Raw genomic sequence first — 13,384 nt, 5'->3', positions numbered from 1 at the left:
TTGGCAGAATTTCATATTTGGTCCATGTCAGTAATATCTCCAGTATAACAACCTTACCCACACACACGGCATTAAACACTCCACTCCAAAGACGTAGTTTTCATTTTACTCTTACAACCTTCAGATGATTTAATTCAGTCTTGGAGAGAATACTGAACTAGAGGGGATACATATAGCTACCACTGGCTCCTTCACTATGACATCTCCCCTCAGCTGAACTAAAATCATCTGGGAATAGCATGATTTAAAAAGTCATGGGACTGAAGAGTTTAAGCCAATTAGTTTACACTTCTGCTCACTAAAGCTATGTCTTAAGTGTTTCTCCACATCACATTTCACTTGAGATAAAGGAATGAAATCTAGTTCAGCTACCACAACAAAACAAACCAGCAGCTAACATTTCCTTCACTAATGCTATGCACTAATTACATCCATATTTGTGCTGTTCTAGCAACATGTAAGCACCTGCAAACTGTGCTTCAACACAGATATGGAAGTAAGTTTTGAATATCAGCTAAATTCATCAACCACCTTACAACCTGGTAAACTTGTCATGAAATTCCAAGGAAAAATATACCTGGTAACCACAGCTGTGGTTACTGTATTATTAAAAATTATTGATAAAAATACCATATGGCATTCATGGGGGCATTGAGTATGCAGTGGGCTCAGAACTGCCTCTAAAAATCAGCTAAAAGAAATCCCACGAAAACTGAGCATATAGCAATATAGTACGGTACATTTTCTGTGCCACTAACTTCAGTTTCAAACAATATTTAGTACCGAACTCACCAATCTGTGCAGAATATATAATATATTCTTGGGCAGATTTAAAAGAAAATATACTACTGTTCCTATTAAGGCAGAAAGTTGATTACTGTACACTGTGCTGTATTATGATTTGAATGGAGTAAAGTATGAAGCATCTAGCAAAATGGTGAAGATACAAAGGGAAGAATGCAAATCCCCATGAACTGAAAGGGTTACTAGTCAGTGATGAAGTACCGGTACCTACTGTGGAAATGAACCTTATCATCATCTAGCAGTAAAGTCTGGGAATCAGGTGGTTTACTTGTGAGATGCTCTCAGCTGGTTGAGCTGATCTTCCAGCTCATGGATTCGGCGGTCCTTGACAATTAACTGGCGCCGCAGCAGCTTCAGTTCTTCACACTGTGCCGTGTACGCTCGTCTCAACTGTGACAAGAAAGTGGATTGATGTTACCATACTGTAATACTATTATTATCTACTGCAAGATATGGAACAGCCACTGCAGAATATGGCATTCAACACCTTTAGTATACATCACCATACTGTATTTTAAAAATTTTCCACAAGAATCTGATCAAGGGTCCACTACAGGTCAGATAAAGGACACAGAACTGAAATAAATTCACCACTTCTTCATAATCTGTATCCACATTAAACTATCTCATGCATACCCAACAACAAACAGCAGCGTGGAGTACTGTAATGTTTCAGTTTCCTACACAAACACCTACTGCCCGGCATCAGTTTACTGGGGGGAGAGAGAGAGAGAGAGAGAGAGAGAGAGACACACACACACACACACACACACACACACACACACACACACACGCACAGAATCTTCGATAACCTATCAGTTCTACACGAATTTCAAGCCACAGGTTGATACTTAGTATCTTAAAGTGGATAATTAACGCCACATTCCATCCAAAGTGTATGGTACAACAGGAAGTTCATAAATCATATCAAACATTCTGACACAGGTATTAACTGTGATCACATCTCACAACAGGCACTTACTGCAGTTCAATCTACAGGTATAATGTACTCATCTGGACTGTTCACAGTACCAAAAACTGGTTATAAAAGATAGGTAATAACTTGTACAAGGTTTTATCACTATTTAAGCTTAGTGAAACTGTAGCTAGAAAATACAACTTTGGTAAAGTTACTTAAAAAAAAAAAAAAAAAAAAAAAAAAAAAAAAAGCAAATGAACAACCAAGCAAAGCCTTCAATATACTGTACCACCATGCTCAACTCTCCAATAAAAATGAAGTGCTAAGAGCAATCAACAGAAATTACTATACTGGTCATACACTGACTCCACTTCTGGCTTACTATTTATATACTCTACAAATACCTATAATAAGAGCAATAATACACACAGTCAAACACTGGTTCTGGTAATATCAGACATCCTGAAGCAAATGAAATTCTAAAAAACAAATGTAACAATAAAAAAATTAGTTAAATAAAATAAAAAAAACTAATGTTCAGAGAAAGAACTTAACACTACTATGCTGGAAAAAATCAATTATCCTTAAAAAAAAAAAAAAAAAAAATCTATAAAACAGAAAAAAGTCCATTTAATATCATGAATATATGATTGTTATGTTTTACTTTCAGAAGTACACATATGTTGTTAATTTGTAGTTGAAACACTGGACACAAAAAACTAACACAACTTCAAATGCTGTTTACATAACAACAGACACAGAAAACTGACACAGCTTCGAATGCTGTTTATATAACAATGGACAAGCAAAAATGACACAACTTCAAATGCTGAAGAGATAAATGATCGGTGAAAAATTAAGTTTATGTCTGAGCAACTGCAAACTCGTGGAATTAATGAGTAACTAGATTAGTTGCAGTACATCAAAACACTTATATCTGACAATTAACATCTGATCACTTCTTTCCCTTGATGTGCACATGCATGCACATACACACAACACACACCAGCCAAACTTATTGGCACTGGAAGTGTTACTGATTAATGATTAAATGCTTTAATTACTGCAAACCATGGTGTTACAGAGGGACATCTCCACACAGTGGCACCAATATAACCAGTCAGTGGTCACTGTATATGCGTCCCTCAGGTCCCTCCTGATCCCTTGAAAGGGGAATCGTGGCCTGTAGGAAAATGGCAACTTCAGCCTGCAACCCACCAGGTTCACACTCAGATCAGCCAGAAGCCACAACAACCACCACAAACCAAGCATGGGAATTTTAGTTTATACACTTCCAGGGTACCCCTTAATTAACCTACTATATAATCCCTTACAGGATTAAGGCATCTGGCAACAGATAGACAGATAATCCAACGAATCAAAAACATTCAATAAAAACTGATCTTTTTGTACTAGCAAGAGTACAGTAAAATCTCAATATAATGGACTGCAATAGGTTGGAATTCACTTATATCCGAATCGAGGAGCCGACTGGACTAAATTCTCATACATCGATAAAACCAGAAGTGGTCTGGACTGCCTGATCATTTAAGCTATGCTCACCACAATATGGTAAATTAAAGACATGTTTATCAGTGTACAGTACAGCATTATTATATATATTGTACCATCTGATTATTGTAGTGAATGTATAATACCGTACAGCATTGCAATGGCAGTGAAAAACCGTTGGTGCAATCCAGACTAATGTCTGATATATTGAAAAAAGTCCAAGGTGGCAGGGGGAAGTCCAGACGTCGATTTTATTGGAATTTTGCTTTTTCGGAATGGCTTGATCCCCAATTAGTCCGTTATAGTGAGGATTTACTGTATAAATAAGCAGAAAATGGTATGGCATATTGTTATTTTGCACAAATACTGTACTCAGTACAGTATAGTAAACAAATACATATGGCCTCTAACGGAACAGCCATTCAAAATAGAACACATTACTATGCACAGTTAAATTTTCAAGTTTGAATACAAAACTTTGCAAATAAATGTTAAAGCAGAAGGGGAAACCTCTAGCCATTAATTAAAAAGGCAGTGAGAGAAGACGGTTAATGACTTAACACACGAAGAATGCAGCAATGAAATATAACACTGTTGTACATGATTAAAAAAAAAAAAAGTACCTCAATAATAACGGTGTACTGACAATATACGAGATAGGAGGAAGAGAAGTAGAGTGGACAGCAGGTTTGACAATGAACATGGGGAAATATCCACAGCACCATAAATACAGCTTCACTGTACATCTGTTGATTAAATGACCAAACTTAGATAGGTCAGCAGGTACTAGGGGAGAAATAAAAACATGACTGCAGGGAAAAAAAAAAAAAAAAAAAAAAAAAAAAAAAAAATCAAGCTGTCATGCATACAACAACCCTGACACAAGCTTGGAGTGCAGAAGATTATAATACAGACACACCTGGGTTACAGAAATCTGACTACAAAGGAAGGTCTTGCAATGTTTTCAGTTTTCTTTTATTATGACTGCAATGTGTAAAGTAGTTTATTTATTTACTGTATTACTATTACTGGTGCAGTTTGTTTATTTACTATTACAGTGTGCGAAGTATTTTTATTTTCATCATTACAATGTACAGATATCTATGTATCAAAGGGATAAACCATATATAAACTGTATTTTAACTTTCACAAAGCCTTCTTTAAACAAATCCTTTGCATAATCCAAGGAATGTCTGTACAAAACCTTAAGTTTACTGCTGTTTCTGAAGGCAATGCTCTTATATTTACAAGCCATAACACAGTAGCACTGTGCAGATTATGAAGAATATCAGGAGCATTATAACACTTTTAGCATATACTCTAATAACAAAATTCCACATAACTTACACATAAAAAGCATTGCATTCATCCCCAGAAATACCTGCATATATTAATTGACAAAGAAAGCATGGGAAATGAACTTAACTTATACACAGTAAAACAAACATTTCGAATATCCAAGCAATCAAATGCACATTTCAAAGAAAAAGAGGCTGTATTAAAATAAATATTAGTACAGAACACCTAACTGTTCTGGTATGGCCACAACCCTACACAACAATGTTTCATGAAAATCTCTACAGCAATGTTTCATGAAAATCTCACATAGCCACATCTAACTGCACACTATCTGGTTAATATCATCACAGTACAGTGTCTTCTGGACTTGAAAACTGACTACAGTGATGCAAACTTGTCAGTAAATGAAAGGAGTACTGTACTGTTCAAAACTCCTAAGTACACAGTCAACTTGCCTACACCAGAACTAATTCTTCACTTGAATAGCATTATGGAAGTCTGCATTGTGAAAACTACAGTGCCTTTGGGAAAAATTACTTATGGTCAGGATCCTCTCCAAAGTCACCCCTAATGACCCACCCAAGCCTGCTCTGACCACTGCAAACTGGAATTAATTGTATCAAATAATGATAAAATGCAAAACACACACTAAGTAAATCTGAAGTGTGGAGGTAGACCACACTGCCACCCAGACCAAACAATCATCCGAACCACAACATCACCCAAACCACACGAACACCCTGACTATACCAATATACAGACCACACCAACATACAGACCACACCATTGCCTGGACCATCACCCCACACTATTATATAGGCCATCATCCCACACCATCACCCATACCATCGCCAATGCCATCACCACCACCAGTGACCCTCTGAACAGTCACATGGCCTGCGCTGTGGGAGACACCTCCGTGTTGTGACAGACAATGCCATACCAGTATCTGGCACTACTTAAGCTTGCAGTCTATGTTGTGGGGGATATAACCAAGTTGTGGTAACTATGAGGGCCTGAACAAGTGCCTTTCAAGTTGTCAGCACTATGGCAGGGCGTATTATAGGCGAGCTGACCGCAATTTCATTCATTATCCAAAACTGGATTCAATGAAGATCTAGTCTTTGTCATATCCTAAACCAGTGATTAAATATGTTGTAAAACAGTTGCACCATACTGCTACTGTACCTCCATTTTTTGGCTAGACTGATGGACACCATTCTATACTAGTCAACAAAAAGAAATGGAATCATCTCAATCCAGACTGATACAGGTGTCCACTAGAACCCTGTTATCAGTACTGATGTGACGTACAAAACATTAAATAAAATAAAAGTACAAAATATGCTTGATGAAGGGTAAAGCAGCAATAGCACTGATAATTGCCATCCATGCAGCAAGACACAGTACATGAAGACTACTGGGAGTCACCTGCTGCTGCCGCCGCCTCCTCACACTGACTGTGTTGAGACTGCCAGTTTGGAAGCAACAGAGAGCAGTTAACGTGTGTTAGTGGAGCCAAGGCATATATTACACCAATAATTTTATATATTGTATACTTGACCCCTTCAATATCGTGCTGTACTATTACTCTTGCTATCATAGATGATATTACTCAACTTAGGAGAGCCCCTTGTAGTGATCGGGGTTAATGAAGGCTGAACCTAATCCCTCCATTCCAAAAGTCTCCCTTAAGCTGAAAAATAGTCTACATGTAGCAAGAGTAAGGTAACAGAAGTACAACATTAAGCTGAAGGGGTTAACAGAATTTGGGCGATGCTGGATGCCGGGTACGTGTAACAAGGAGAAACTTTGCATCTGGTTCTATAACCTACTATAATAAAAAAGTATAAATTCCTCTTCCACTCTAGCAAGTTTCTTGCCAATTTGTGAGGTTGTTGTGATATTGTGAGTTTGTTTCATGCTTTAATTTATATGGAATTTCTCTTGCCATTTCAATGCTGTACAAGGGTAACCAAGTAAAGCAGAGTTATATATAAATATTGTCTTTGTAAATAAGAAAAATCAAGCTTAAGTACAATGTACTGGAGTACCAGCTATCTAAACACAAGATAACCGGCACTGTGTCACAAATACAGTATTACAATAAAGGCACTGGTAAACACAAACTGCTTAGATCCTGGTTACCCTCTCATGAAAAGATTTCAAGAAAGGGTGAAACTCATTATGAAGGGCTGATTTACACTTAACAGTACTGTAATGATTTTTAATCACAATGCCCAATTCAAATCATCCATATACTTTTCAAATTCTCATCCAAGATGTACAGCATGGTATACTACTATACATTTGAACCTGGGACAGCATCAGTGTGCGCCATTAATAAAGTAGGTGGTACACTTAACAGTTTTGACTTATTACATGTTTACTGGTGGCAGTAACACAAATAAACAGTCTGCTAATCATTAGCTGAAAGGGCCCAATAACTGTGATGCATGAATGTCAGAAAGTGTGGCTCAAAGTCCACTTCACTGATGCTGTCTCAGGCTCAAATATGACATACTGTACACCATCAGAAAAGAAAATAATAAGTTTTATGAACCCTCACGTCACAACTACCCATACTCCCTACAGTCTTCCAACGGAATGCATACTGTAAAAGCAATTCTTTTTTCTCTAGCACATAATTACTAGTAACTTCAGCATCCAGTAGTTAAAAATCCAACATTCTCTGTTCTAATGACTATGATATTCTAGTCTAAGCCTGATATCTATTCACACTTTAGAAAAACATTATGCAAACACTCCTACCTCAAATTCCAAGTACTGTAATGGTTTTAAAGATAAAGGTAAAGGCAAGGGTGAGGAGGAGGCTTCCAGTGATAAGGGAAGAATAACACAAAACAGTTTACAATAAAGAACACTAACCCTCTCGCCTGGTAGAGCTTTCCTTAGATATTAAAGCTTAAAACCGTATGGCAGAAAACCCACCAAAGAATGACAGTTTTCAGTGTCTATGATCTATGCAGTGAAAATGTTCCTTTAAATGAAACATCTTCGAGCAAGATGTGCTTCTGGTTTATGACAAAAAATTTTAATGCATAAAAAATACTCAATAATGAAAAATATTTTGACAATTTTAAGAGATGACTAACTGTTGGGGCAATCCTCATTATACATCACTGATGTTTACAATACCAAAATATCCCAACTTCATCCATACAGCAGTTACCAGTACTGTAAATTTGGGTGACTTACAAACCATCTGTGTATGTAATAATGGCATTGTAATGGACAATTTTCTGTAGCTTATATATATAGACATAGATAGATAGATAGGTATAGATAGATAGACAGATAGAAAGATAGAGATAGAAAGATAACTATCTAAATATGGCCACTGCAGCAAAAGGGTTACACAGAAAATGCAGGAGGAGTCAAAGTTGATGCAAGGAGGGTGTGGAAGTGGGGTAAAAGAAGTGGAACATTTAGAGCCAAAAGGAAGTGTCAGTCCCTTCAACCTGAGGACATCATTTGCATTTATTCTTGCTATCCCTCATGATTTTCTTTAGTTTAAAGACAGAGTCTTTTTAACCAGACAGGGTAAGATATAGCCTTCACAAACCCCTCTCACTATCACAGGACACTCCTATGCTGAATAAAATCTTTTAGTAACAAGAATAAAATTAAATAATGTCCTCACAGTGCAGGAATATATATACTGTATATATATATATATATATATATATGTACACAGTATATACACAGTAGATGCTCAATTTAATTAACTAATTCAGCCACCCCCTATTCCGTTTTCTCGAACTGTCCACTAAGCCGAGTTCCGTAACCACGGTTCAATATAAGGGAAACTTTTCCAGTATTTTGAGTTACTTTCCGCTCAATCCTTGAAGCCAACAGTCAAGCCGAGTTCCTGACAATGTGCACCCAAACCTAGCAAACTATGCTAACTCTCAATGCTACACCCAGCAGTCTGAACCTATAATTAATACCCACACTTACAGACATTACTGAGTACATGTTAACAGTGATACATACAGTAATGACATAGTAACAAAATATGCAAACATAAAGAATAAGGTAAGGATGGCAATGTACCAAATACAGTACTGCAGTAGAGTAAACAGAGACAGTAAAATACAGTAAGGCTTACCTCCAAATGTAGGAGTTCTGACTTGTTGCTGAAATATGCCTGAAACAAGCAGCCATACTGGCCCTCCTAAACCTGTGTCAGGCCTGGGGGTGGTTTAGTCACTGTCAGTCATTTTCCATTAGCACTTGAGGTGGTACAGGGGTGACAGAGGGGCTGGGGAGCATCAGGGATGGTGCTCCAACTTCTCAATTATTTCCAATTTCTGGCCAACAGAAAGCCTCACTCTCCTCTTATTTTCCTAAACCTTAGGCATGGTTCATAAAAGCTTTGGTTCACTGAAAAAAAACACAAATATGGCCTCAATACCAAGGCAAAACCGCACACACGCAGAGCAGTTGTTTACAGTTGGCGGATCACGTGAAGACAGCATGCTTGGTGGGGACGTATACAACACCACACACCGCCGGTCACAGGAGCGTTTCCGGCATGGGCTCGATGACGCGCTTGATTTATGGGATTTTTTTCGGAAATTAGGTGGTATTTGGAATGGAATTTTCTTAACGAAATTATTGTATACTCATTTTAATGGAACTTTTCCTTTAAATTGGGAAAAAAAAATACCGGAAAAAAATTATTCCATTATCTCCGGCTTCTGCTAAATCGGCGTTCCTTAAATCAAGCATCTACTATACTGTATACTGTATGTATATATATACAGTAAAAGCTCGATATAACGGACTTCCATAGACCAGAATTCGCTTTTATTGGACTTGAAAAGCTACTGGACAAGATTCCTACATATCGGAAAAAGTCTAATAAAGCCAGAGGCAGTCCGGACTGCCTGACCACTTTAGGTATGTTCACCACAATAAGGTACATAAAAGAAGTTTATCAGTGTACGGTACAATATTATTATATATATTATACCATGTGATTAATGTAGTGTTGTAACACAGTACAGTACCGCAATGGTAGTCAAAACAGTTTAAAAAGTTCAATTTAATGTCTGATATATTGGAATAAGTCCGGGTTAGCAGAGGGAAGTCCGGATGTTGCTTTTATCGGAATTTCACATTTTTCAGAATGGCTTGGGCCCCAATTAGTCCATTATAGTGAGGTTTTACTGTATGTATGTATGTATGTGTGTATGTGAGTGTGTGTGTGTGTGTGTGTGTGTGTGTGTGTGTGTGTGTATATATATATATATATACAGTATATATATATATATATATACATATATATATATACACACAACTACCAAATGACTGTGAAATATAACTACTTAATTCTAAATTCCAATATGGCAGGGGAATAAAATTGCAAAGATAAGCAAAGCAAACGCAGTCCTCATCTGTAATAAATATTAGTACTTAAAGTCACTGACTTATACCATATTTTGTGTTCTCTTTCTACCACAGGAAAAAGAAAATCAAGATGATCCCTCAAATACACCAGCTGAATTTCTGTAATGGTCAAAATATAAAATACTACACGAGAAGATGACATAAGTCAACTTTCTTCATCAAGCTTGCATAGCTATTTAGGGGATAAAGCACAAATACATTCAAGTCAATGAATAAAGAGCCATCAATGTAACTACAGTACAGCATGCACTTAAAGAACTACCACTGTATTCCTACAAAGATACTGTGAAGACACCTGCAGGGCTTGCCACACTATCATGTCTGCTGAACTAACACTGTTGCCATTTCCATTATCACCACCAGCATCTGAATCCACTTCCTACGTAAGCATGGGTGGAAAGATCAAAAGCATAGCTATCTGAGCTCTTTCTCATGTAATTTGCAAAGAGAGGAAGCCCCATCTGCAGTTTCCCTCCCCTCCACATTATGTGAACTATCAAGCTCATCTACAGTTTCCCTCCCTTCCACATTATGTGAACTATCAAGCCCATCTACAGTTTCCCTCCCCTCCACATTACGTGAACTATCAAGATTGCTAGCAACATGTGTGGGCTATGATGGACGCAATTCCCTTTGCCAATACAGGAGAGAGTAGGAAACCCTTATCTCCCTTACATAGCTTAGGCCCTTTTAAAATCCCTCTTACAAAAGACACATTACATGCAGGCAGTGTTATTTCTACCCCTAGTTATGAAAGGAAGGAACACTACTTGATGATTGGTCACCATGGCAGCAGATGGGGGTGAATTATGCTTCAATTCACAAAAGTATCATAAACACATTACTGATTGCAACCTTTCACTAATCATGTCACATTTATGTTTTATATTCTGGCTAATGCCAGATGATTTAATTCTACAATCAGAAACCTTCGTCAAAATATTAACACAGATATATCTACATTACTAAAACATTCCCATAAATCCAAAATCCATTCCTTTACAACTAAAGTTAACACATGTTGTGTGTACAACCATCATATTCTCATACATGCCCTTCCACCTTTCATCCTAAGAGGTCTCTGTAAGATATAAAAAATAATTATAGCAGCAGCCACATTAATATAAAAATTGCACCTGAAACACAAGTTTATGAAGACTGCTTCTAAACCCTTCAAACCAATGTGCTATCATGATGATTCTGATAACTACATGAACTGTTGTCAATCATCAGTGAATTATTACTACCGGTATCTCCTACTAAGCAGGAAGAACAAAGTAGTTCATTATCTTGGCAATTAACGTCCATGTGGCTGCTGCTTACCTGGTTCAATTCTCAAACGAGCAACCTCGTTTGATATCTCAATCACCATGATTATTCAATAAATTTGCTTGGATAATTTTTCATTTTATCAATCAACCAATTTCAACCACTGACAGTGATCATGTTGCTGTTGATAAAGATGAGAAAATATATTCTCCTCTGGCCCTACTGACTTCCATCTAACTCTTGATTCATTTTATTATAAATACACAACAGTATATGCAAGACTCTCTTCGAAGAATATGAAAAACTGCACTACGCTCAGGTAAGGGTCAAGTATGTGAAACTTCCAGGAAACTGACAAAACTTACGTTAAACATTATTTTTCCACAAAAGATTCAGAAGTGGCAAAGTACTCATAAATTGTGATAACAGAAGCAACAGCAGAGGGTGGCAATGTGCACAGCCAGAACATCCTTTTCTATTCCTAAAGTAAAGGAAGCCGTGGCTGAAGGGATGTTCCATTTACTGAATATGTAATAAAGATTATAATAAACTTCAGATCCTAAATTCAATAGTGTACTTTATTACCTGTTGTAGTAACATTTCGCTGTCAAAAGTGATTTTTCTCTCTTCTTACTATTACTGTACTATGCAAGTTCAACACTTAGCAGAGTGGTCCATGTCCTACAGGACTCAGTGAATTTCACAGCACTGAAGCAATCTCCCCAAAATCATCCTAGTCATTTCTACTACGTCACTGGAGAATAAGATCACAAGTGCTAGAACAACCCTTCTTAAACTGATCCTCAGACACAAATAGCCAAAAAGTGAATTGTCACTGAAGAGTAAGGTCACGGGTGCTAGAACAACCATTCTTAAACTGATCCTCAGGCACATATAGCCAACAGTGAATTACACTTTATACCACCATAACATACTGTATAAAGATAATCTTTACAAAGACATAATACTGTACTGCATTAAGATCATCCTAAGTTAACTATATTTCAAAACACTCATTACATTAACCCAGCTTTGCCTGATAACAGCTTTCTTTTTTATATGCATCCAGATATATGAAAGAAATATAACCAGAGCAATGTTACAACAAATGTGACCCAAAAGACTTTTGTCTTAGTAGCTCAAAACATTCTTGTAGGCAGTCCTTACAAGAGCTAACTGTGAACATTCATTGTGTATTATTATTGCTTATTTGTGAAGATTAGGGGGGAGTGATGGTGGATGGTAACCGGCTATAAAAAGACAGATAAAATGTGTAGTAATTGGCCACTTCAGCACCCTCAGGCAGAATACTTGGCCACATTTAAATTGTCACAATTAAAGCTGGATTACACCTCAAAATGCACTGCCACACATCTACAACATTCATTCAATGACTGACTGCTGGAGGGGGTTTATCTTGAGCTGATGTTCATAGTTAGTGCACAAGTCACCGAATAGTTTTAATGACCAAAGGTGACAGAAAGAGCGTTATACTGCAAAGACCTGTTGCTGATGAATCAGACACAAAAGGAGCAAGATGTAATCAAATGTCAAAGATGAGGATGATTAAATGTCAGAATGTAAAATATGGAAGCTACTGATGATGCAAAGTAAGATGTATAGTACAGTTATGTGGTATGAAAGATAACAGTAGTAGCAGTAGCTGCAACTCCAGGTTCATATGAATGTGAATCCAGTGGACTGAAAGGTGAAGTTGCCCTCTTCCCACAGTTCAGCATCCTCCTTTTGGGTGATAGGGGGGGTGAGATGATGAACATTTGTATAACTGGGTATCAAAGTGGCTCAGTTATACAGGTGCTACCATATAAAGGGATCCCTCTCCACCAATGCTCTCAGAAATGAAAAAAGTAAAGAGGTGAAATGCATGAAGATGAAATGTAAAGTGAAATGCAATGACTGTTAGGGCAGGCAGGCTTAGACAATGCACAAAGGTTATGTTTAGTGTATGCAATTTCTTTTTTTTTCTTCTAAGAAGAAACTAAAGGCATTAAGACTGCAAAAATTGTCCATTCTAAACGACGATATACAAAAGAAAGTCAAAATCAAGATCCATTAATTTCACAATCGGTGGATATATGTATGTGTATATATATACATATACACAGTAACCTCTAAACTAACGCG

General features: G+C 37.1%; 1 protein-coding gene across 2 annotated transcripts in view; it reads right to left on the bottom strand.

Annotated features, from left to right (window-relative positions):
• Positions 1-859: 859 nt before the first annotated feature.
• Positions 860-13,384, bottom strand: part of LOC145393766 (coronin-1A-like) — a 61,019-nt gene continuing 48,494 nt past the window's right edge. For both annotated transcript variants that reach the window (XM_080267814.1, XM_080267815.1), the window contains exon 13: positions 860-1,194. In XM_080267814.1, coding sequence (XP_080123940.1) covers positions 1,069-1,194 — 126 coding nt within the window. In that variant the 3' untranslated portion in view covers positions 860-1,068. The remainder of the gene's footprint in view (positions 1,195-13,384) is intronic.

Source organism: Coenobita brevimanus, chromosome 25, assembly GCF_032717465.1.
Source record: "Coenobita brevimanus isolate Jiangsu-jjx chromosome 25, ASM3271746v2, whole genome shotgun sequence".
Classification (NCBI taxonomy): domain Eukaryota; kingdom Metazoa; phylum Arthropoda; class Malacostraca; order Decapoda; family Coenobitidae; genus Coenobita; species Coenobita brevimanus.
The sequence above is the reverse complement of the archived record's forward strand: the minus strand, read 5'-3'. Positions and strand labels throughout refer to the sequence as shown.